Genomic DNA, 27,091 nt, shown 5'->3' with positions numbered 1-27,091 from the left:
TGAGTAAAAACATTTTTGTGATTATGACAAGGTGGCGACTTGTCGAAGGTGTACACCGCCTTCCGCCCAAGTGCTGCTGGGACCCCCGTGAACCTGAAAGGGACAAGCAGTAGAAAATAGATGGATGGATGAATGTGGAGTTTTAGCTGTGATTTCACTCAATTCTAATTTTGCAGTGACACACAAAGTAAGTGGAAAAATAGTTAGTTAGTTTTGTATGATGGATACAAAAAAAAACATCACAAAATGTGCCACGCTTGGGTAAATATATATATTTTTTATTTTAGTAACCTTGATTTGCTGCGTTCTACTCGCGCTTCCGGGTTGACCTCGTTGCCATGGCAACGAGGCACGCGTCACAACGGACGCAACCATTTGGCCGATTGTGAGTCTGCTTATCGAGTGCTTCCGTGCGGTTGTGACGATATTTAGAGACACGCCTGTCCTCATGAAGGCTCTTATGTGTGTTTTATTATTGTATTATCTTCCTGTTACGACACGTAAAACTTTGTAAAAGACGGCGTTAGTGTTTGGCGGACAGAACAACACATGGGTGGAGTTGGTACATTCAAAATGGCGCCCGCTTTCTTACCCGACGCTCTGCTAATCCATCTGTGATTATTAGCCGGCTAGCTTGGTATTAATCCTCCGCTTTTCGCTCGGAGAGAAGGGCTCTGGGGCAGACACACGCAGCGGTGTCATGTCGGACTCGGAGGAGGAGAGCCAGGACCGACAACTGAAGATTGTAGTCATCGGCGACGGCGCTTGCGGAAAGGTAAAAAAGTAGCACGCACACACAAACACGAAGCTTCCAATTCCCACACTTAATAATGCTGCACGTCACGTGTAAAAGTCTCCACACATCGCCAACATGACACTTCCATAGTCTCCTTTAAACATTCCACTTTGTATTTAGCTCCTTGTGCTGCTGTTTCTGAAGCTGTAGCGAACCTTCTCGTCACCATGGCGACGGACGATGCTAAATTAGCCAGGAGCTAACTAGCCTCGAGAAGTGACGATGCTGTCGTTTACAGACGGCAAGTAAACGCATCACGTTGGAGTCACGTGATTAACATCTGACAAGTAAAATTAGTGAGGTTTATTGTGTGTGTTATTTAAAGCAGTGTTTTTCAACCACTGTGCCGCGGCACACTAGTGTGCCGTTAGATATTGTCTGGTGTGCTGTGGGAAATTATGCAACTTCACCCAATTGGTCCAAAAAATATTTTTTGCAAATCAATAATTATAATTAGGGATGTCCGATAATGGCTTTTTGCCGATATCCGATATTCCGATATTGTCCAACTCTTAATGACCGATACCGATATCAACCGATACTAAAATATATACAGTCGTGGAATTAACACATTAGTATGCCTAATTTGGACAACCAGGTATGGTGAAGATAAAGTCCTTTTTAAAAAAAATTAATATAATAAAATAAGATAAATAAATTAAAAACATTTTCTTGAATAAAAAAGAAAGTAAAATAATATAAAAACAGTTATATAGAAACTAGTAATGAATGAAAATGAGTCAAATTAACTGTTAAAGGTTAGTACTATTAGTGGACCAGCAGCACGCACAATCATGTGTGCTTACAGACTGTATCCCTTGCAGACTGTATTGATATATATTGATATATAATGTAGGAACCAGAATATTAATAACAGAAAGAAACAACCCTTTTGTGTGAATTAGTGTAAATGGGGGAGGGAGTTTTTTTGGGTTGGTGTACTAATTGTAAGTGTATCTTGTGTTTTTTATGTTGATTTAATTAAAAAACAAAAAAAACCTGATACCGATAATAAAAAAAACGATACTGATCATTTCCAATATTACATTTTAAAGCATTTATCGGCCGATAATATCGGCAGGCCGATATTATCGGACATCTCTAATTATAATCTGCAAATACTGTGCCGTTCCTTAGTGTCCGTGCTGTGTAGAACTCGACTGTAGAACTGTGATCCCAATATGCAGAGCACAGCGTGCAGGTAAAAAGGTATGTAACGCTTAAACCAAAAATTAACAAAAGGGAAAGGAAAAGGCAATGAAGCAGAGGGATGACTATGTAAAACGACAGTAAAACTGAACTGGCTACAAAGTAAACAGAAACAGAATGCTGGACGACAGCAAAAACTTGCAGCGTGTGGAGCAGAGACGGCATCCACAAAGTACATCCATACATGACTTGGCAAGCAACAATGTCCACACAAAGAAGAATAGCAACAACTTAAATAGCCTTGCGTGCTAACACAAAGCAGGTGCGGGGAATAGCGCTCAAAGGAAGACATGAAACTGCGACAGGAAAACACCAAAATAACAGCACAAGACAAGAACTAAAGCACTACACACAGGAAAACACCAACAAACTCAAAACAAGGCACGAGGAGGACCTGGTGGAGTTTCATTTTTTAACGTTTTCTGCTGGTGGTGTGCCTCCGTATTTTTAAATGAAAAATATGTGCCTTGCCTCAAAAAAGGTTGAAAAACACTGATTTAAAGGTTGGGTAATAATGACCCCTAATAAATATATATATATATATATATATATATATATACTGTGTGTGTGTATATATATATATATAATCCGTTCATGAATGAGTATATCCGTTCGGCCACCGTGTTCAATGGAGAAGTCTGATCTACAAAATGTGCAGGCAGCATACCCCTTCCCCTTCCAGCTGTCCTGGATGAACTGAAATTAGTTTTTCCAATCATTTTGGAACTTGCAAGCGTACTTCTTCTTCTTACTCGTCGTTGCCATGTCTCTTCTTCGTTCTTCTGCTTCGTCTCTGTTATGTTTTGAGACATTACTACTTGCCGTAGTTTTGAAGCAATGCATTATGGGAATCCGGATGTTGTGTGTCAGTGTATTAACGTGCCGGCTGCAATAAACACACGCTGAGAAATAGCTACGTGCCTGCCTACTTTATGGGTTATAGATAAACCTATGGATAACGGAGACATATATAATAGTCTCCTTTTCAGGTGAGAGAGGACGCTAAAGGTAGTGCCTTTAAGGCACGCCCCCAATATTGTTGTCCGGGTGGAAATTCGGGAGAATGGTTGCCCCGGGCAATTGGTGTTAATTTTCAATCTATTAAGATAAAAAAATAATATCAAAATTAAAATACAAGATGTTATTTATGTAGTTTGCTCATTTTCCTTGACTGGTGTACTAACATCATGTGGTTTATTTTGAAAAAAGAAAGTGTGACTCAAACAGAAATCTATGTTCCTAGGCATGGATGATGGCGCCTTCCTGGTTAGGGTGAAGGCCGTCTCTCATCAGCAAGCCTGGTTTTCCCCAGAAAGAGGGCCAATTATCAATAAACATTAGTCCCTGGATTCTACAGAAGCTAGCCAGCCACTCGTTAAGCGAGAATAGTCTGCTGTATCTCTCATCATTGCCTCTCGCAGGCAGGGGGCCAGAGACAATCACTCGATGCCTGGACATCTTTCTAGCGAGATCACAAGTCCTGGCTATGTTTCTCTTTGTAATCTCTGACTGTCTCATCCTAGTGTCATTGGAGCCAACGTGTACAACTATCTTCGCATAACTAGTGGTGCGATTGGCCTGCTTGTTTAAGTGGACTCCGACTTAAACAAGTTGAAAAACTTATTGAGATGTTAGCATTTAGTGGTCAATTGTACGGAATATGTACTGTACTGTGCAATCTACTAATAAAAGTCTCAATCAATCAGTCAATCAATCAATCAATGGCCCCACTATGGACTGGACTCGTGGCCTAGTGGTTAGAGTGTCCGCCCTGAGATCGGTAGGTTGTGAGTTCAAACCCCGGCCGAATAATACCAAAGACTCTAAAAATGGGACCCTCCCTGCTTGGCACTCACCATCAAGGGTTGGAATTAGGGATTAAATCACCAAAAATGATTCCCGGGCGCGGCACCGCTGCTGCCCACTGCTCCCCTCACCTCCCAGGGGGTGATCAAGGGGATGGGTCAAATGCAGAGGACACATTTTGCCACACCTAGTGTGTGTGTGACAATCATTGGTACTTTATTATGTTAGATCCACTATGGACTGGACTTTCACAATATTATGCTAGACCTACTCGACGTTCATTGCATCCGGTCTCCCCTAGAGGGGGGGTCACCCACATCTGCGGTCCTCTCCAAGGTTTCTCATAGTCATTCACATTGACATCCCACTGGGTTGTGAGTTTTTCCTTGCCCTTATGTGGGTTCTGAACCGAGGATGTCCTTGTGGCTTGTGCAGCCCTTCGAGACACTTGTGATTTAGGGCTACATAAATAAACATTGATTGATTGATTTGTTTTGTACATATGTAGCATAATCTACAAAGATACAAACAATTGCTATTGTGACATCTAGTGGACACATTTAGAACAGCAGTTTCTGTCATTCAAAAAATTTGGCTCATTTTTATACTTGGCAAACTCATTCCGCGGGCCGGATCAAACCTGTTTGCGGGCCTGATCCGGCCCCCGGGCCGTACTTTTGACACTCCTGATTTAGATGCTTTTCTGAAGCCTCGCATAGCGCCACGTCCCAGCTTACGTTGTGTTTTTTTCCCCCCGGCAAACGTGTGTTGGTCTTTGTTTCGCAGTTTCACCTTTAACAAAATAAAAGGTTTGACCTGATTGTCTTTCTGCACATTGCTCAACAAGTCTCACACTTCTCTTGAAGCCGTATAAATCGGTGACCCGAAGAGAAAATTGAATGTTCTCATTGTAAATAGTTGATATTTGTTTTGGTTTTGTTCCTGCGTTTGAGTGGCGGAGGAAGGTAGCTATGTGGCATTGAAAACACACACCATTACAGTTTTTCCCAGCAGATACGCTGTATTAATGACACACATACACTGGTGCCAAGTGTCATCATTGACTTACCTGCTTGTGTGTTGGACATAAAAAACATCATACAGCCCTGGTCTGAAGTCCACGCTGTTGACTGACAACTTGTACCCCCCCCCCACAACCCTTCCCTTATTAATGTCAATTTGCCTCTGAAAATTGCAACGGGATCGGTTTATTTTGGACGCTATTTCCCGGCGGTATATTTTTCCTCGTACCATTCAGAAAAATAGCAGAGATGTGTGACTGCTTGTCCAACTGAGCGAGATGTTTTTGAAAATAGTTTACACACAAGCGTATTTTTCCACCAGAGAACACGAGTTTTCCCTAAATATTTGCTGTTCTAAAGCAAATGTTAATACTAACACCAGGGTGTTTTAGCAGTACATTATCTGACATTTCAGCTAAAAGTTCATTCTGTTTTCTGAAAAGACTACCTGAGAACATCTCTACTTTACAATGTCTCGGCACATGTTTCACTTCAATGAACCACAGCTTCCCAGTGCCGGTAGCATTCATGGAGACCAAGACCGCGATGCTACCACTGCTATGCTTAACTGTCGGCAAGACATAATTGTGTTGCCAGCTATTCAAACAATAATGCCTCAGTGATGCTTTATTTTCAGCGTGTAGCGGTTTTCGTTAATACTGTAATCCATCTCAATAGGTCAGACGAAGGCCAAATTAAATAAAAAAACTACAGAGTAAACAAGTACCGAATTCAGTACTTTTATAGGTACTGATCAAAGTCCGGAGGCACTACTGGGTATCGATTTACGTAAAATCAAACTTTCGATAACTTTGTTGCATGTGACATCACTTCCGGTAGCGAACTCGGCACCGGCTAAAACACTTTTCGGTAAACAAGCAGTCAAGCACTCGGAGCAGACCCAACCCAGCCTTACATTTTTCAATTTCTACAAAGCAAGAAGAAGGCGCTCCAAAGTACAGTCAGGCTCCACTCCTTAAAATACGCTAGCTGGATGCTAATTTACATTTGATTTGCCAAGGACATGTTAAAGATTAGCATTAGCGATTTTACATGGCGATTTAAACTCCTACACATTTGGTAATGAAAACTATAACTAAGATGCAGGTTCCAATCAAGCAGCTGTTGGGTAATACAAAACCTAAAACCAGTGGCATGTTGTGTAAATGGTAAATAAAAACAGAATACAATGATTTGCAAATCCTTTTCAACTTATATTCAATTGAATAGACTGCAAAGACAAGATATTTAACGTTCGAACTGGAAAACTTAATTTTTTGCAAATTTAAGCTCATTTGGAATTTGATGCCTGCAACATGTTTAAAAAAGCTGGGACAAGTGGCTAAAAAACAAACAAACAGAAAGTTGAGGAATGCTCATCAAACACTTATTTGGAACATCCCACAGGTGAACAGGCTAATTGGGAACAGGTGGGTGCCATGATTGGGTATAAAAGCAGCTTCCACGAATTGCTCAGTCATTCACAAACAAGGATGGGGCGAGGGTTACCACTTTGTGAACAAATACTTGATTGTTTAAGAACAACATTTTTCAACCAGCTATTGCAAAAAATTTTGGGATTTCACCATCTACGGTCCGTAATATCATCAAAAGGTTCAGAGAATCTGGAGAAATCACTGCACATAAGCAGCAAGGCTGAAAACCGACATTGAATGCCCGTGACCTTCGATCCCTCAGGCGGTACTGCATCAAAAAGCGGCATCAGTGTGTAAAGGATATCACCACATGGGCTCAGGAACACTTCACAAAACCCCTGTCAGTAACTACAGTTTGTCGCTACATCTGTAAGTTCAAGTTAAAACTTTACAATGCAAAGCGAAAACCATTTATCAACAACACCCAGAAACGCCGCCGGCTTTGCTGGGCCCGAGCTCATCTAAGATGGACTGATGCAAAGTGAAAAAGTGTTCTGTGTTCTGAGGAGTCCATACTTCAAATTTTTTTGGAAACTGTGGACGTCGTGTCCCCTGAAAACATAGAGGAAGAACCATCCGGATTGTTATAGGCGCATAGCTCAAAAGCCAGCATCTGTGATGGTATGGGGGTGTATTAATGCCCAAGACATGGGTATCTTACACATCTGTGAAGGCACCATTAATGCTGAAAGGTACATACAGGTTTTGGAGCAACATATGTTGCCATCCAAGCAACGTTATCATGGACGCCCCTGCTTATTTCAGCAAGACAATGCCAAGCCACGTGTTTACTTCATAGTAAAAGAGTGTGGGTACTAGACTGACCTGCCTGTAGTCCAGACCTGTCTCCCATTGAAAATGTGTGGCACATTATGAAGCCTAAAATACCACGGACTGTTGAACAACTTAAGCTGTACATCAAGCAAGATTGGGAAAGAATTCCACCTGAAAAGCTTCAAAAATTGGTCTCCTCAGTTCCCAAACATTTACTGACTGTTGTTAAAAGAAAAGACCATGTAACACAGTGGTAAAAATGCCCCTGTGCCAACTTTTTTGCAGTGTCTTGCTGTCATTAAATTCTAAGTTAAAGATTATTTGCAAAAAAAAAAAAAAGTGTCAGTCCAAACATTAAATATATTGTCTTTGCAGTCTATTCAATTGAATATAAGTTGAAAAGGATTTGCAAATTATTGTATTCTGTTTTTATTTACAAATTAGACAACGTGCCAACTTCACTGGTTTTTGGGTTTTGTAAATACAATACTTACAGTTTAAACACTTTGTAGGGCTCATCAATAGAAAAGAGGGGCACATTCAACTTAATGGCAAAGAATTGCAACTGCATCCGAACAACGCAGTACAGTACTTACAAATGAGACACAAGTGTAAGATAACAAGATAAAAACTGGACAGCACAGCTCCGTGTTAAATAAAAATGAGTTAAAAAAAACAAAAAACAATAAACATTTATTGCACATTTGAACACACACAAAAGTAGAGAAAATTAGTACCGTTGAGTACCGGTGGAATCGGTATCCTATTGATTCAAATATTAAAGGTACCTGTCCGCAGCTAACACAGGCACGTTTATTAAAGACTCACCTTGTGTATTAAATATCACGACAAGACTGAGTCACCAACATTTGTGCGTAAAAATGCTCAACAATAACCAAGATCTCCATTTTTGGTGAGCATTTACAGTACAGTTGTACCTCAACTTAAGACTGTTTAAAATAAATACAACCAACTTTTCGTACCTATCGGTACCTGCCGTTGTTTATTTTGAACCTGCACAAGTCCCAAAAATGTGAAAACAAACCACGCAGGCATGGCGGAGATGTCCTTCAAACGAGCCGTTTGGAATTTGCACAACTTCTGACGTGTGACATCAGCGGATATCTCCATATATGGTAAACATTTACAAATGTACAAATGTCAGAGCTGCCCAAAGCATTTGGTCTTACTCGCTAGCATTAGCTCGTAGCTATAGATTGACTTAACTTTGTTTTACAACCATGCAAAGGAAGTAAGTGGGTGTGAAGAAATGTGTGGATGAAATGTATTTAATTAAAAAAAGAAATCATCAAAAACATGGCTGAGCGTGTCACCGACTTAGCGAAGCAATTCGAGCTACTCTGCGCCATACTGAAGGAGAATGAATCTTAACGTCAGCCAATAATGTTGAAGCAATATCTAAACGGCAGACATTTATCCATGAAAATATAGAGGCAGACATTTATCCATGAAAATATAGAAAAGCTGCTGATCGGAAATACAGTAGAAGTCCACTCTCCAAAGTAGTACTGTATGTTATTACATTGCATCATAAAATTACTGTAGTTGTTATTATACCATCGTATTGTAAGACTGTTTTCATACAATATTTTCTATCCAAAAGTTAGTTTGTCTTTTTAAAAGGCATGTTACAGGTTAAAAATGTGCTGTTTCGGGTAGGCCAAGCACCAAATACATTCATTTCATTTCAATGGGAATTTATGATTTGAGATGCAAGTAGGGTTGTACGGTATACCGGTATTATTATAGTACCGAGATACTAATTAATCATTTTTGGTACTATACCGCCTCTGAAAAGTCAATATTTTTTGGCATCACAACATCTTTCGTTTTTTAAGATATATATGATGTTTATAAAGTCAGGAAATATGTCCCTGGACACATGAGGACTTTGAATATGACCAATGTATGATCCTGTAACTACTTGGTATCGGATTGATACCCAAATTTGTGGTATCATCCAAAAGTAATGTGAAGCATCAAACAACAGAAGAATAAGTGATTATTACATTTGAACAGAAGTGTAGATAGAACATGTTAAAAGAGAAAGTAAGCAGATATTAACTGTTAATGAACAAGTACATTAATAATTAATTTCCTACCACTTGTCCTTAATAATGTTGACAAAATAATAAAATGGAAAATAACACAATATGTTACTGCATATGTCAGCAGAGTAAATTAGGAGCCTTTGTTTGTTTACTTACTACTAAAAGAAAAGTTGTCTAGTATGTTCACTATTTTATTTAGGGACTAAATTGCAATAATAAACATATGTTTAATGTACCCTAAGATTTTTAGTTCAAATAAAGCCAATAATGCAATTTTTTGTGGTCCCTTTTATTTAGAAAAGTACCGGAATAATTTTAGTACCGGTACCAAAATATTGGTATCGTTACAACACTACCCAGGACACGTGAGGACTTTGAATATGACCAATGTATGATCCTGTAACGACACCCAAATTAGTGGTATCATCCAAAACTAATGTAAAGTATCAAACAGAAGAATAAGTGATTATTACATTTTAACAGAAGTGTAGATAGAACATGTTAAAAGAGAAAGTAAGCAAATATTAACAGTAAATGAACAAGTAGATTAATAATTCATTTTTTACCACTTGTCCTTAATAATGTTGACAAAATAATAGAATGATAAATGACACAATATGTTACTGCATATGTCAGCAGACTAAATTAGGAGCCTTTGTTTGTTTACTTACTACTAAAAGTAAGGCTGCAGCTAACGATTATTTTTCTATCGATTAATCTATAGATTATTTTTTCGATTAATCGGTTAATCTTTAGATTATTTTTTCGATTAATCTATAGATTATTTTTCCTTTTACCGATTATTTTTTTAATTTAAAATGAAGATGAAAAAATAAATGTTGGCCAGTTTTTTCAAAAGGCATGACTTTTATTTACAAAAAAAAAGTATGGCCACTCAGTCAACATTGACAACAACATGACAAAATATTCTGTAACAATGTAAACATTTAAAACTTTTAACATTTAACAAAATTAAAAGTAGCTTATTTGCTTTTTAATGTGCAAATATAAAAGTAAACATCCAGTGCAAATCTTAATATTCTGCAATAGTATAAGCATTTCAAAAGTAAAAGTATTGCTTATTTTGCTTTAAAATGTGCAAAAATAAAGATAAACATCCAATACAAAAAAGTGCAAAAGGAAATATTCTGTAACAGTGTAAACATTTCAACAAAAGTAAAAGTATTGCTTATTTTGCTAAATAACGCAACAATGATAGTATGATTAAAGTGAAAGTTAATTGTTGGTTTGTACATAGTATATGTAACTGTTAATGTTGTAAAAGGTATTTGCACAACTAGTTAACGTTAGCGTTAAAGAGGAGCGCGTCATTGTAAACACTGAACAGGCACGCCAAACGCGCCTCTCAGAGCGAAACAGTGTTTTAGTTTATGAATTTACAACGCAGATACAAATGACACATTCATGTTTTTGTGTAATGATGACAACGTATACTCACGCGGACGATTGACTAGTTGATGGTGATGGCAAGAACGCTGTCGGGTGTTTTCTTTTCAAATGTTCCTTCATAGCCGTTGTGCTGCTATGATAGGCCATTTCCGCTCGACACAGTGTGCATACAACAACTGTCAAGTGTTTTGCTTTTTTCGCTGTGCTTATCCCACACTTGAAGGGATGTACCAATGCTGAATGTGGCTTCTGGATTTCACTCAAAAAACCAGACCGTAGTTACTTATTCCTTTTATTTTCCTTTAGTTTGCAACAGTTTTTCCAACGAAGAAACAGCTTCTTTTTTCTTCTTTAGTCTTTTTAGCAGTCTTTAGCAGTGTTAGTAGACTTTAGTTTCTTTAGCTGTCATTAGCTGTCTTTAGTAGCCTTTAGTAGCCTTTAGCTTCTTTAGTAGGTGAAAAACCTTTAAGGACAAAACACCACAAGATAAACATGCTGTAAAAAATCAATCAATTATCAATCCCATAATTTACAACTATTAATTAGGCTATCAAACTCTTAACCATTAAACAAGTGCAAGAAAATGGACACATCTTTTCCCTTTAAGTTAAAACAGATTTTAAATAAATTGTCTCAACATAAATGCACCAAGATACATATAAAATACATTTAAACCCAGAAACACAATAGATAAATGCAGCAGAAAACCCAATATGCAAATACATAAATACCTAACCAATTAACCACCTATTTAGATACATATTTAAAATCCATATTCAATATAAATATATTATTAATTTAGCAGTGAAACACTCAATCTTAAACGCTGTCTACTGGTAGAAAAATGCCCCTTTTTCTATACCCTCACCAGCAGCCAATGATCCAACACAGTTAAATCCAACACTTGAAGTTGAGTGACTTCACCCTCCTGATGAAGCAAACTGCTACAACATTTATCAAACTAAGCAAAGAATATCAACACTAAACAACAGTTACATAACACACTGTGTGTATTTAGCCTCCAGACTAAGCACGCTACATGCACACAACCCCCCACCCCCATCTCACCAGCGCAACAAGTGCGCCACACCCACGAAGAGAAATATTAAATCTTACATACTTTTGGCACAACTCTTGGTTATCTGTAATGAACTAAACTTTTTTCCACTCTGCGCTGGCGTCTTTTGTACTCCTTGATTTGACACAGCGGTCTAATTACTGGGCTCGTGCCCCAACAGATGAGACGGGAGCGCCCCGCGTTATACCTGCGCGTGAACGTAAACTGATCGGCTCTGATCATATAAGCCGACTGGCCGAAATAATGCCGAATTATATACATTTCCTGGGGTTGCCTAGGTGAATAGGGATGCGGATGTGCTCTAAGATAAAATATAATTTTATTAAGTGGGGTTTGGCTGGTTGCTAAACAGCCACGGTTGCGAGCTCGCGCGTCAGCTGACGAGACAGCTGTTCGCCGCTACAACATTATAAGGCCGTTTATTGAAATACTCCCACACTTTTGACGACTTTTGGCGTGCTTTTTTCCCCTCGCTCGCACCGCTCGCTTCGTCTGCTTTGCGCTCCGCCATGACGGCAGTGTGACGTAAATATGCGACGCGCCGACGCATAAAAACGACGTCGACGTATTTACGTAACCGATGACGTCGACTATGTCGACGCGTCGTTTCAGCCTTAACTAAAAGACAAGTTGTCTTGTATGTTCACTATTTTATTTAAGGACAAACTTGCAATAAGAAACATATGTTTGATGTACTCTAAGATTTTTTGTTAAAATAAAGCCAATAATGCAATTTTTTGTGGTCCCTTTTTATTTAGAAAAGTACCGAAATAATTTTAGTACCGGTACCAAAATTTTGGTATCGTTACAACACTACCCTGGACACGTGAAGACTTTCAATATGACCAATGTATGATCCTGTAACGACACCCAAATACAAACCCTGTTTCCATATGAGTTGGGAAATTGTGTTAGATGTAAATATAAACGGAATACAATGATTTGCAAATCATTTTCAACCCATATTCAGTTGAATATGCTACAAAGACAACATATTTGATGTTGAAACTGATAAACTTTTTTTTTTTTTTTTGCAAATAATAATTAACTTTAGAATTTGATGCCAGCAACATGTGACAAAGAAGTTGGGAAAGGTGGCAATAAATACTGATAAAGTTGAGGAATGCTCATCAAACACTTTTTTGGAACATCCCACAGGTGTGCAGGCTAATTGGGAACAGGTGGGTGCCATGATTGGGTATAAAAACAGCTTCCCAAAAAAATGCTGAGTCTTTCACAAGAAAGGATGGGGCGAGGTACACCCCTTTGTCCACAACTGCGTGAGCAAATAGTCAAACAGTTTAAGAACAACGTTTCTTAAAGTGCAATTGCAAGAAATATAGGGATTTCAACATCTACGGTCCATAATATCATCAAAAGGTTCAGAGAATCTGGAGAAATCACTCCACGTAAGCGGCATGGCCGGAAACCAACATTGAATGACCATGACCTTCGATCCCTCAGACGGCACTGTATCAAAAACCGACATCAATCTCTAAAGGACATGGGCTCAGGAACACTTCAGAAAACCACTGTCACTAAATACAGTTTGTCGCTACATCTGTTGATGCAAAAAAAAAAAGTTTATCAGTTTGAACATCAAATATGTTGTCTTTGTAGCATATTCAACTGAATATGGGTTGAACATGATTTGCAAATCATTGTATTCCGTTTATATTTACATCTAACACAATTTCCCAACTCATATGGAAACGGGGTTTGTATTTATAAAAGTACCGAAAAGTATCTAGATAATTTTGTTACCGGTACCAAAATATTGGTATCGGGACAACAATAGATGCAAGTGATTTGAGTTAAAGGGGAACATTATCACAATTTCAGAAGGGTTAAAACCATTAAAAATCAGTTCCCAGTGGCTTATTTTATTTTTCGAAGTTTTTTTCAAAATTGTACCCATCACGCAATATCCCTAAAAAAAGCTTCAAAGTGCCTGATTTTAACCATCGTTATATACACCCGTCCATTTTCCTGTGACGTCACATAGTGATGCCAGTACAAACAAACATGGCGGATAGAACAGCAAGGTATAGCGACATTAGCTCGGATTCAGACTTGGATTTCAGCGGCTTAAGCGAAATTGAAGAAGAAACTGAAGCTATTGAGCCATATCGGTTTGAACCGTATGCAAGCGAAACCGACAAAAACGACACGACAGCCAGCGACACGGGAGAAAGCGAGGACGAATTCGGCGATCGCCTTCTAACCAACGATTGGTATGTGTTTGTTTTTAAGTGTTGTAATGTTTTTAAGCTAAATTTTTGGTAAACACAGTTTATGTATAATAATTTACGTGAAACCGCGAGTAATGAATAAAGTTTTCATCAATTAATATATTCTGTAGATATACCCTCATCCGCTCTCTTTTCCTGAAAGCTGATCTGTCCAGTTTTGGAGGCCAGGGAAGCTGGGGTCGATATTCTTCTCTTGATCATCTTCGGTGGCATAAGGGACGGTAGAAGCGGTGTGAGTCAAGACATCCAGGGGGTTTAGCTCGCTCGTCTGCGGGAACAAACTGCCGCCATTGCTTGCCGTGCTACCGAGGACAAAGGTGTCCCTGAATAACTCACACACTCCGGCAGATTCAATGGGGGTCTGGCGGCAGATTTCTTTGACTTTATCGTTGGAAATGCATCTGCTTTGAGTGTCGCAGGATATCCACACATTCTTGCCATCTCTGTCGTAGCATAGCTTTCGTCAGTAAAGTGTGCGGAACAAACTACTGACCATTTTCGTCGGCTTTCCCCACACCCTCGTATTTTGAACACATTTCGTCCAATTTCTTGCCACTTTGGCATCTTTGGGCCACTGGTGCAACTTGAATCCGTCCCTGTTCGTGTTGTTACATCCTCCGACAACACACCGACGAGGCATGATGTCTCCAAGGTACGGAAAACAGTCGGAAAAAACGGAAAATAACAGAGCTGATTTGATTCGGTGTTTGTAATGTGTTTGAGAAAATGGCGGATTGCTTCCCGATGTGACGTCACGTTGTGACGTCATCGCTCCGAGAGCGAATAATAGAAGGGCGTTTAATTCGCCGAAATTCACCATTTAGAGTTCGGAAATCGGTTAAAAAAATATTTGGTCTTTTTTCTGCAACATCAAGGTATACATTGACGCTTACATAGGTCTAGTGATAATGTTCCCTTTTAAGAGCTCGCTATTTGAGGCACTACTGTACGTCAAAAACTGAGGTAAAGCCATACTTGCCAACCTTGAGACCTCCGATTTCGGGGGGTGGGGGGCGTGGTCGGGGGTGGGACGGGGGCGTGGTTGAGGGTGGGGGCGTGGTTAAGAGGGGAGGAGTATATTGACAGCTAGAATTCACCAAGTCAAGTATTTCAAACACATATATATATATATATATATATATATATATATATATATATATATATATATATATACATACATATATATATATATATATATATATATATATATGTCTTAATAAGGTTATCCAAAAAATAGTGCTCGATACCGTAGTAGAGCGCAATATATGTATGTGTGGGAAAAAAAATCACAAGACTATTTCATCTCTACAGGCCTGTTTCATGAGGGGGGGTACCCTCAATCATCAGGAATGTCCGTCTGTGAATCATCATCTCCTGATGATTGAGGGTACCCCCCCTCATGAAACAGGCCTGTAGAGATGAAATAGTCTTGTGATTTTTTTTCCCACACATACATATATATATATATATATATATATATATATATATATATATATATATATATATATATATATATATATCCTGAAAATATGCAAACAAAACTGTGTTTAGATAATTGATACTTCAAACTTGCATAAATAAATCTTAAGGAATATAACATAACTTGGCTTCTGAGAGCTTCAAAATGTAATGAATAAAATGCTAAAGTTGTTGATAAACAAACAATTATTTTAATAATTAAATATGGTCATTTTAAATTAATTATTATGATCATTTAAAATTAATTATTTCCAATATGTTTATTTTAATGTATAATTCTATGGCTGGATGTAATAAGGAGTCAGAAAAAATACAAATAAAAATACAATTAATTTTTATGATTTTAGCAAAATATAGTAAAAATGTATTTAGTTTTTTTTTAAATTAATAAATATAATTATTTATAGGTAAGATAAACATAATAATACAATTTATCTCTAGTCTAGATGATTTAGTTTTTGTCACCCTGTGGTCCTCACTCAGGTCCGCATGGAGCTGGAGGGGGCGTGGCCTCCAGCTCCGGCTGAAAATCGGGAGATTTTCGGGAGAATATTTGTCCCGGGAGGATTTCGGGAGAGGCGCTGAATTTCGGGAGTCTCCCGGAAGATTCGGGAGGGTTGGCAAGTATGGGTAAAGCTGTGTGGAACCTTCATACTGCTCTACAAGCTGTACACTGACTACTCTAAAGTATAACTTACTATACTTAACTACAACTCTTTGGTATGTTATCCCCATGGCAAGATACGTTGTAGCATAAATGTATACTTTGTAGGCTTCTGCACACAAAATGTTCACTATCATCCATCTTTACATGAAAGCGACCATAGTTGCATCCCCTTCCCTCTAAAAGTTTCTTGTTTCAACAGAACGCCCCCCCTGACCGCCCCCTTGATTTCCCGGCATCGCTATCACTGGTGACCCTGTACTGTTCTCCTTATTATACACCATTCAATGTTCCATTTGTGCACTCTAGAAAAACAACACAAAAGGGACGACCGCGCGAAAACCAAAGAGCCAAGTTAGCGGGAACGCCAAGACAAATGTCAAGTGTCGTAGCAGGCCAGCGCCAGCATGTGGGATTCATTTTTGCTGTCCGAGCTCGTTATTCCCGTGTTGCCGCTGATTGTTTGGGCTACCTAAACGAGCCCATTTTCTCCTCCTCGCTGCGACGAGCCGGGATTGCGAAAGTCTGGAGGCCAGTAAGATGAATTAAAGAAAAAAGTCCAGTGTGCCGTAAAAGCATACAAGATGTATGTAATGGTATCTCTCGCTAAATATAAGAACGCCTCTGCCACGCGAGTCCTCAGGTGTTGTGGCGCTGACGTTGAGGCCGGCTAATAGACATTCAATGCTTCCTGTTTTCCCACCGCCGCACATCCATCAAGACGAATTCAAGTTGGCGCGTCAACGGCCAGTCGCCTCTCTCCCTCTCCCCGCAGACGCGCTATTTTCTTCCTCCTCTCTACGGTGACAGTGATGGAGGCTTCCTAATTTGCGGCAATTACTGGGTCTGGAGACGTGACACACGCATGCACCCCCCACACCTGTTTTTGTCGTTCGAGTTCCACCGGTCCCCGTTTTTTTTTTTGGTCTGTGAAATGGATTTGTAATAATAAAGTGCATGTCACGCTTGTGGCTTTCTTACGGACGCACGGTCGATAGAAGAAACACTGAGAAAGACGACCTGATGTGAAAAGTTACACCAGACTGATGGTTTTTTTAGGGAAAATATTAGCGAATGAAATAGTACCCCCGAAAAGGACGGCAAATAGAGCGTGCCGCTGACATCACTTTTGTAGGAAAATCACTAGATATGTTTGAATGTTTGTTTTGAAGACATTTTCGATTTAATTACATGACTTTTCTGGGTACATGGACTGTCACAGCTAAGCAAACTAAGTAGTCACGGAAGAGTGCAACCTTGAAAATGAACACAATCCGCTCCATGGCGGTGGTTGACTTCCACATTGTTCTTATTTCCAAACATTTCCCGGACAAAAAAGTTTTTTTTTAAAGGAATTAATTGCAGACAATCGACGGCCTTGTGATGTCAAAAGGACGGTAAATGACCCACTTTTTCTGTAAGCCATACACAAATTTAACTTTTTTTTTTAAACAATATAATTTTGATAAAGAGACACACACAATATGCTCTCTCAGCAGAAGAAGCATTTATTTATTTATGTACAGACAATTTTATATGACATTATAGTTTCTTTTGTCCGTTTGTTCTGCAAAATACAAACAAAATACATACAAACCCGTTATTCACACTGCAAAAAGTTAGTTTTCAAAAACAAGGGAAAAAAAAAATACAAAAATTAGGGGTATTTTACTTGAACTAAGCAAAATTATCTGCCAATAGAACAAGAAAATGTGGCTTGTCAAGAATTTCCAAAACAAGTAAAATTAGCTAACCTCAATGAACCCAGAAATACCTTAAAATAAGTATATTCCCACTAATAACAAGTGTACTTTTCTTGGTAGAAAAAAAACATATGAGACCTTTTTGCTCAATATGTTGAAAAATATTCTTAAATGAAGTAAATGATAGTGTCATTATCTTGACATAATGATATGCGCTCAGCATTACATTTCTTGAAACCAGCAGACTTATACTAAAAACTAATTTATTGTTCTTAATGGAAAGGCAACCGCTTGTTACTCTCGGGGTCTCCTAGCCGCTCAGGCAAATCATATGGTCTAAAAATGCATTTTTCCATCGATAACATGACATAATCGCGCCAAGTGCGTGCTCTTTCAGTCAATTAGTGCGCATATATAAAGCCCGGCCCCCAGCCAAATGTCTTTTAATTGTAATTTTGAAGAATTCATCTGAATGTGCATGAACTATTTCTGTTCAAAATAGTTAGAAATGTCCCATGTTAAATGTTTAAATATTAACTGTCAGTATTTTCTATTGTTTCATTGAAAATAAAACAGCAAAGTCCATTTGGCTGTCATCTGTTGTAATTATGAGATACATTTGTGTCAAAGTCATGATTTTTTATTTCATGCTTGAAATAAAAAAACATTACCGGTACTTTAAAAAAGTAGTTTTATACTCGTGAGTGTTGATGACACAGCTTTGCAACAGTTGATTTTCTAGTTTCAAGCATGTTTTACTCAATATAGGTCATAAAATCTCAGCAACAAGCTGTAATATCTTACTGAGATCATTTAGGACCAAAACCCTTAAAACAAGTAAAACACTCTAACATAAAATCTGCTTCGTGAGAAGAATTATCTTATCAGACAGAAAATAAGCAAATATCACCCTTATTTGAGATATTTAATCTTACTTAAATTTCAGTTTTTGCATTGCATTGAATCAAAAATACCGAAATTCCACGACAAAGTGAATTTGCCCACAGCAAAAATTAAACACAAAGCAAACTATAACCTGCTACCCAAGAATATACAACAATTCTTCTCAACAAAAGAGGAGAAATATAATCTTAGAGAAAAAATTAATTTAAAACATTTGTACGCACGTACAACACTTAAGACTTTCAGTATGTCAGTATGTGGAATTAAATCATAGAACGGATTAAGCAATGTACTAATTTAATCCACTTCAAGAAACTCTTCAAACTTAAAGTGTTTACAAAGTACAAAGAAGAAGAACCATGATAAACATTCTGAATGTATTTCATCCATCCATTCATTGTCAAGATAATCTTACTCATCTCACCATATGAAATATAACTAACTCCACCAATTATTATTGATTTATTTTTATTGTTATTACTTATGCAGTATATTGTGAATAAATTGAGAACAGGAAGTGAACAAAAGTTTTAGCAACTGCTATGTAAAGGAAAAGGGGTAGGATTAAATAAGATCTGCTTCTTCCTACTCCTTTTCGAACATGTTGAATAGAGAAACTGGAAATTGTAATGTATCATGTTGTATGCATGCATGTTCCAAATAAACTCCAACTCAAAAGGGTAATCCCTAGAAGCATACATCTTATGGACAGGGAGGGACCCACAGTTAAAATATACATCATCATATAATATCCAGAGGTGATCATGTATTTTCTGCTGTGGCTCCAAAACTTTGGAACAATATCCCTCTTGCTATTCAAACGGCTCCCTCTTTTAATGAGTTTTAAATCACGTCTTAAAACATATTTTTACTCTTCGGCTTTTAAACCAGCATGAGAGTTGTGTGATTTTAGCCTATTTTATTTTCTCTGATGTATTGTATGTATTTTTTTTTTTTTTATATAGTTAAATGTTTTATATTATTGACTCTCCTAGTGTGTATGTCTCAACTTCTGTGCAGCACTTTGTGAAACTTCTATTGTTTTTTGAAATGTATATACATAAAGTGGATTGGATTGGATAATATACAAAATTCAGTAGAATACAAATAGTTTCAAAATCTACCCATTTACAATTCCATACCAACCTTACCAACACGTTGACATTTATAAAGAAGGAATCTTTAAATCCACCAAATTAGTCTCGATATCCCGTTATTCTAATTTGATTAAAAGTTGCATCTTGAAGATTTGCGATAATCTTAACATACATACAGAGATCAAGACCAAAATTATGCGACTAATGTGAACTCCTCAGCCATAAATATTGTTCTACATTCTTAAAATACATTTTTAGTTGAGTGTTTTAATTTTTTAAATTTTTTTCCCATTTATTTGCAAACATTTTTAAATGTTTATTTTTAATTGATAAAGACAAATGAAGTGTTCACTTGGCTACACGTCCGGTTTATGTGATGTCACGCGAGTTCAGGTTCTGTTGAGAAAACCTCAGCCAGTAGGTTCAATGTTGAATATCTTAGTTGCTCAGACAGTAATGTGTTTAATTTAGCTTGTGGTATGTCGTTTTTTTTTTTTTGTCCTGTCCAACTACTCAGGCAAATCATATAGTTGATGTAGATGCCCATATCGGCTGTACACATTTACTTTACAAAAGAAAAGTGTTGGATACTGTTGCCTTATTTGTATTTGACTTTATTAAATGGATTTATATTAATGTTTGGTGCAGCCGGGCCGGTGCAGGAGGGGATCGAAAGAGAAAAAAAGGAAGACAGAGGGGGAAATTGCGGGGACAAGAGGGAGATAAGACAAAGAGACAACAACAACAGCAAACACAACAACAACAACAACAACAATAGAACAACATCAGCAAATAGGATATGTACATATATGATGGTAAAAGTGATAGCAAAGAAGCAGTTAGTATAATAAATATTAATAATACAGAAATGACAATGAGCATTATTACACTACAAATGGAGCAATACAAATACCAAAAGAAATGGCACTAATGATAATGAATAATAACAATCATTTATTCTATTATCAACAATACAGTTGTTCAAATGCAAGAATACATATATGTAATGATAACTTGAAATACAAAAGAAAGCAGATAAATGGAGGGGAAGAAAGAGAAGCCAACTATATTAACCTTGTAGATTGTTATAGTAACAATAGGTTAAGCTTTGTCAGTGGGCCATGTGCTACCCAGTTTCCCCTCGGGCAAGGGTGTCGCCCGCGGGCCGGATTAGGCCCGCAAACAGGTTTTTATCTGGCCCGCGGGATGAGTTTGCTAAGTATAAAAAGGAGCCAACATTTTTGAATGAAATAAACCGCTGTTCTATATGTGTCCACTAGAGCTCACAATAGCAATTTTTTGTATCTTTGTAGATTATGCTACAAATGTAAAAAAAAATAAACCACATGATGTTAGTGCACCAGTCGAGGAAAATGAGCAAACTACTTAAATAACATCCTGTAATTTGATTTTGATATAATTTTTTTTTATCTTGATAGATTGAAAATTAACACCAATTAGTTGACTGATGAACATTATCATATCATTTATTCAGAAAGTATAAATAACGACAACGAAAGGTAGAATACTATTAACCGCAACATGTAAGTATAAAAAAACCCCAACAACATTATGATTTGTACATTTCCAGAATGTGTTTGTTGTATTTTAAAAAAAAGAAAACATTCTGAAGTTGTCTTTATTTTTAAGTTTTCGTGCCGGGATTTTACCAGTCCGGTCCGGAGTAGATTTTTCTCCATGTGGCCCCCCATCTAAAATTAGTTTGACTCCACTGCCCTAGGGTAACAACATTAATATATGTTTGATAATATATGCTAGATGAAGTGTGATTATATGCATGAGTGTATGTATGCATATGTACTTGTATATGTACAGTATGTGTATATGTATGCTTGTACATTGAATGTATATGTACAGTATGTATATATATATATATATATATATATATATATATATATATATATATATATATATATATATATATATATATATATATATATATATATGTTTGTACAGTGAATGTATATGTACAGTATGTATATATGTATGTTTGTACAGTGAATGTATATGTACAGTATGTATATATATATATGTTTGTACAGTGAATATATATGTTTGTACAGTGAATGTATATGTACAGTATGTATATATATGTATGTTTGTACAGTGAATGTATATGTACAGTATATATATATATATATGTTTGTATAGTGAATGTATATGTACAGTATGTGTATATGTATGTTTGTACTTATAATACCTTAGCTTTTATCTAATTTCTCTGCCTTCTTGTTTTTTAAATGCACTGCTTGCCCATCTGTTTTATCCAGTGCTTTCATGTTTTTATTTCTATTTGATCTGTTTTTATGTTTTATCTAGTGTTTATCTAGTGGTTTTCATGTTTTTATTTCTATTTCAATGTTTTATTTTATATTCTAACTTTGTATTTAAATTTTTTACCTTTTAAAAAAATATGTTTTTATAGTTTGTAGCACTTTGAGATTTTAACAAATTCATTATTATTATTATTATTGTACAGTGAATGTATATGTACAGTATGTGTATATGTATGTATGTATAGTGAATGTGCGTGTGGATGTACGAACTTTGAGTGTGTAGGTATGTACTGCATTTGTGTATGTATGTGGGAGCGTAGGTACCTATGTGTGCGCGTATGTATGTGTGTGTATATATATATATATATATATATAAATATTTATATATATATGAATAATTGTGTGTATGTGAGTATATATATGTATTTGTATGTACAATACATTTGGACTGGTATGTCGTTTTTTAATGTGGAAAGACGTGTGTCTTGCAATTATCAAAGTTTTTTTTCCATAATTTCAATTTAAAACGGTAATACTAACCGTGAGAAGTTTTACCACAGTTAACGTTTATCGTTACATCCCTAGTCGTTGACAAAGAAGTAGTTAAATTGTAGTGTGGATCCAGATAAAGGTGCACATTTCGTTAGAATTTGCATGTTTTATAGACAAAATGCATGCATATAATGGAGGAGGGTATCTATGAACCACTTAGTGAATGCTGTTTCAATTTGTGCGACTAAAAATCTGCCTTTATGGCACTGAGACAGAAAAGAAAAGAAGTGAAAGTCTTCCAGTGACATGCCGGCGCTCCCGACTGACTCCCTGCGGTGTCTCTCCCCTTTTGCCCCTGTTGTTCCAGACGTCACTCGCCACCAGGTTCGCTCAGGAGGCCTTTGGGAAGCAGTACAAACAAACCATCGGCCTGGATTTCTTCCTGAAGAGAATAAGCCTTCCAGGTGAGACACCTAACAACAATCATGAGGGCGTGCTCGCTCCCTTCCTCTCCGTCTCCCGGGACCGAGCGGGCACACGTGCTGCAAAAAAGCAAAAGTTTGGTAGACTTCACACTTGGTATTTCATTTGTGTGCTTAGACAAGATTGGGGTTTTTTGTGAGTGCCGGGAAAATATGCCTTCACGTTTCGGGTCATTGTTTGTATGGATCTGCAAGCATCAAATTTCCTTTCTCTTTTTGTGGCTTTTTTTAATCACCACTTATTCCAAAAATGATGGGACACATATTCAGGAAGTTAAGCAAACAATAGACTTCCTTTGCAAAAACGACTCTTTTGCATTGTCACTTGTTGTTAAAGGTAAACAAATGTTTATACACGGTTCCTATGGCGATGAATAACATTAATCGCTGCCTTGTTGCACTTTTGTCATTTCAACTAGAGATGTCCGATAATATCGGACTGTCGATATTATCAGCCGATAAATGCTTAAAAATGTAATATCAGAAATGATCGGTATCGGTTTCAAAAAGTAAAATTTATGACTTTTTAAAACGCTGCTGTCTACACGGACGTAGAGAGAAGTACAGAGCGCCAATAAACCTTAAAGGCACTGCCTTTGCGTGCCGGCCCACTCACATAATATCTATGGCTTTTCACACACACACATGTGAATGCAAAGTATACTTGGTCAACAGCCATACAGGTCACACAGAGGGTGGCTGTATAAACAACTTTAACACTGTTACAAATATGCGCCCCACTGTGAACCTACACCAAACAAGAATGACAAACACATTTCGGGAGAACATGTGAACATAAACACAACGGAAGAAATACCCAGAACCCCTTGCAGCACTAACTCTTCCGGGATGCTACAATATACACTCCCCGCAACCCTGTACCGCCCCACCTCAACCCTGCCCACCTCAACCTCCTCATGCTCTCTCAGGGAGAGCATGTCCCAAATTCCAAGCTGCTGTTTTGAGGCATGTTAAAAAAAATAATGCACTTTGTGAATTCATTAATAAATATGGCAGTGCCATGTTGGCATTTTTTTTCCATAACTTGAGTTGATTTATTTTGGAAAACCTTGTTACATTGTTTAATGCATCCAGCGGGGCATCACAACAAAATTAGGGATAATAATGTGTTCATTCCACGACTGTATATATCGGTATCGGTTGATATCGGAATCGGTGACTAAGAGTTGGACAATATCGGAATATCGGATATCAGCAAAAAAGCCATTTTGGACATCTCTTTTAAAGGCAACTATCGGTGGCAGCAACTCCATTACGTGTCCGTCAGATGAGTAGTTTTACTTTGTTTTTGTCGAAACTGCCTTACCTTGTTTTATAAGGGCGGACGTGAGTTCAAACCCCGGGCCGAGTCATACCAAAGACTATAAAAATGGGACCCATTACCTCCCTGCTTGGCACTCAGCATCAAGGGTTGGAATTGGTGGTTAAATCACCAAAATGATTCCCGGGCGCAGCCACCGCTGCTGCTCACTGCTCCCCTCACCTCCCAGGGGGGTGAACAAGGGGATGGGTCAAATGCAGGGGTTAATTTCACCACACCTAGTGTGTGTGTGACTATATTGGTACTTTAACTTTAACTTAAATGTGATTTTCACAGTTAGTCAAGGTTTTATGATGGCCTTGAAACGGTATTCCTTTTATTTATTTGATAAAACATGTTTAAAAGCTAAACAAATTGGAACAACGTTGATTGACCTTAGAGGCTCCACTGTCCACTGAACAAGGGGATGGGTCAAATGCAGAGGTTAATTTCACCACACCTAGTGTGTGTGTGACAATCATTGGTACTTAAACTTTAACTTAAATGTGATTTTCACAGTTAGTCAAGGTTTTATGATGGCCCTGAAACGTTATTCCTTTTATTTATTTTATTTCTAATGGGAAAACACGTTTAAAAGCCAAACAAATTGGGATTTTGGAACAACGTTGATTGACCTTAGAGGCTCCACTGTCCTTCATATTTATATATCTTATAATTTTTTTGGCGCCCCTGCGTATTTTCTCGTCCCAGCGTTTCTCGCCAGAGGTTGGGGTTTAATTCTTCCCATCAAGCGCTGGGAGCTGAATGTGTCTTTTCTGGTGGCGCCTCATTGTAGCGCGTCTGCCACTTCTCAGCCTTATTCAGTGTGAAGGCTACTCTCTCCAGAGCAAACAGTCCACAAGGCCGGGGCGGACGGCTCTCCCGTCCACGCCGGGGCCCACGGGCCAGCCTCGCTCGTAATCCTCTGGGCACGGTAAATACGTGAACACTTTTTTTTTTTTTAATCTTCCGTTCGCGAATCCCCCGAAAAATTCATCTGATCTTTGCCCCACGCCACATAAAAGATGAATGTTGCTGTTTGTTTATGCGGCGGCCTGCAGAAATACAGCCACGCTCTGTAGGCCCATTAGATCTTTAAAATTAAATGTTTATTGACTGGGGCTATATTTAGACATTCAAAAAATTCACGCTCGCAGCCATGTGAAGTACATTTTCTTCATTTTTTTGCCGACAAAAATGACACTTCTTCATTCTCTGCTCAGGCCCGAGCAGCACAAGTCTGCAAAGTGTCTCTATTCTTTCATTACTCGTAAAACGACATTAGGCAAAAGCACAGTTGTGTGCACAAAGTCGAGCTTATGCTGATTTGCAAGTTGGACTAAGGGTTGTGTTTTGATTGTGTGTCAGTTTGGGGCTTATGAGACTTAGGAGAACTAAAGCCCCAAAAATGTTGCGGTGGAGTCCAAAAGAAAAGAGCCTGCCGTAAGCACAAGCCGGGCTCAGCTGGACTTAATATGAACTCCGACTTAATCCGCCGATTGGCCTTGTTGTGCGTTTCTTGCACATCTATCTGTATTCATGGAGCGGGACTTAACACCTGACTTGCTAAAGGGCCCATTTTCTGGGGAATTGGGTGTTGATGAGCTGATGAAGAGGAGGGTGACTCGACTAGCTGGGTGGTCCCTAACTCTGTTAGGACCTTCACCCAGCGTTTCGCTGGAGCACTATGTCCTGGTCTCAGTGGAGCTGTAACCATCTTTTAGAGTTCTCTGTGTGTGTGTGTGTGTGTGTGTGTTCGGTAGGGGGGAAGCGGTGGTTGGCTTCTCACCATGAAGGCCCAGCTTGTCAAATTTCATGTACATTTTCCAAGGCAAGTAGAGGTGAGACGAGGCTGACTGGCAGATCACAGTGTCCTCTGTGAGAGGCTTTTAGAACAATAACGACCAGAGCCCTACTGTAAGAGTGAAGCCTGCACGTTTAAGAAAACAAAAACAGTTTATAGCTGTTGTTTTGGCCATTTCTTTTTACATGACAACCGCAATTCAGAATATGAACATGCAAATGTTTATAAACTGAAGTGAGAATTGTTTCTACAGTCGTGGTCAAAAGTTTACATACACTTGTGAAGGACATAATGTCATGGCTGTCTTGAGTTTCCAATCATTTCTACAACTCTTATTTTTTTGTAATAGAGTGATTGGAGCACATACCGTATTTTTCGGACTATAAGTCGTAGTTTTTTTCATAGTTTGGCCGGGGGTGCGACTTATACTCAGGAGCGACTTATGTGTGAAATTATTAACACATTACCGTAAAATATCAAATAATATATGTCTATCTGTGTAGGCCCTGCGATGAGGTGGCGACTTGTCCAGGGTGTATCCCGTCTACCGCCTGAATGCAGCTGAGATAGGCTCCAGCGACCCCAAAAGGGACAAGCGGTAGAAAATGGATGGATGGATGGATGGATGGATTATTTATCTCATTCACGTAAGAGACTAGACGTATAAGATTTAATCGGATTTAGCGATTAGGAGTGTAGATTGTTTGGTAAACGTATAGCATGTTCTATATGTTATAGTTATTTGAATGACTCTTACCATAATATGTTACGTTAAAGTTAAAGTCAAGTTAAAGTCCCAATGATTGTCACACACACACTAGGTGTGGTGAAATTTGTCCTCTGCATTTGACCCATCCCCTTGATCACCCCCTGGGAGGTGAGGGGAGCAGTGGGCAGCAGCGGTGCCGCGCCCGGGAATCATTTTTGGTGATTTAACCCCCAATTCCAGCCTTAACATACCAGGCACGTTCTCAGTTGGTTATTTATGCCTCAT

At 38.2% G+C, this 27,091-nt stretch overlaps 1 protein-coding gene across 2 annotated transcripts in view; it reads left to right on the top strand.

Moving 5' to 3' along the window:
• The first annotated feature begins 429 nt into the window (after positions 1-429).
• rab28 (RAB28, member RAS oncogene family) overlaps positions 430-27,091 on the top strand; it is an 86,419-nt gene continuing 59,757 nt past the window's right edge. The window contains exons 1-2 of one of the 2 annotated variants that reach the window (XM_061976758.1): positions 430-775; positions 22,858-22,954. In XM_061976758.1, the coding sequence (XP_061832742.1) occupies positions 701-775; positions 22,858-22,954 (172 nt within the window). In that variant the 5' untranslated portion in view covers positions 430-700. The remainder of the gene's footprint in view (positions 776-22,857; positions 22,955-27,091) is intronic. The other variant, XM_061976759.1, reaches the window with a different exon arrangement.

The sequence above is a fragment of the Nerophis lumbriciformis genome, linkage group LG16 (genome assembly GCF_033978685.3).
Source record: "Nerophis lumbriciformis linkage group LG16, RoL_Nlum_v2.1, whole genome shotgun sequence".
Classification (NCBI taxonomy): Eukaryota; Metazoa; Chordata; class Actinopteri; order Syngnathiformes; family Syngnathidae; genus Nerophis; species Nerophis lumbriciformis.
Note: the sequence above shows the minus strand (reverse complement) of the source record. Positions and strands in the feature narration are given on the sequence as shown.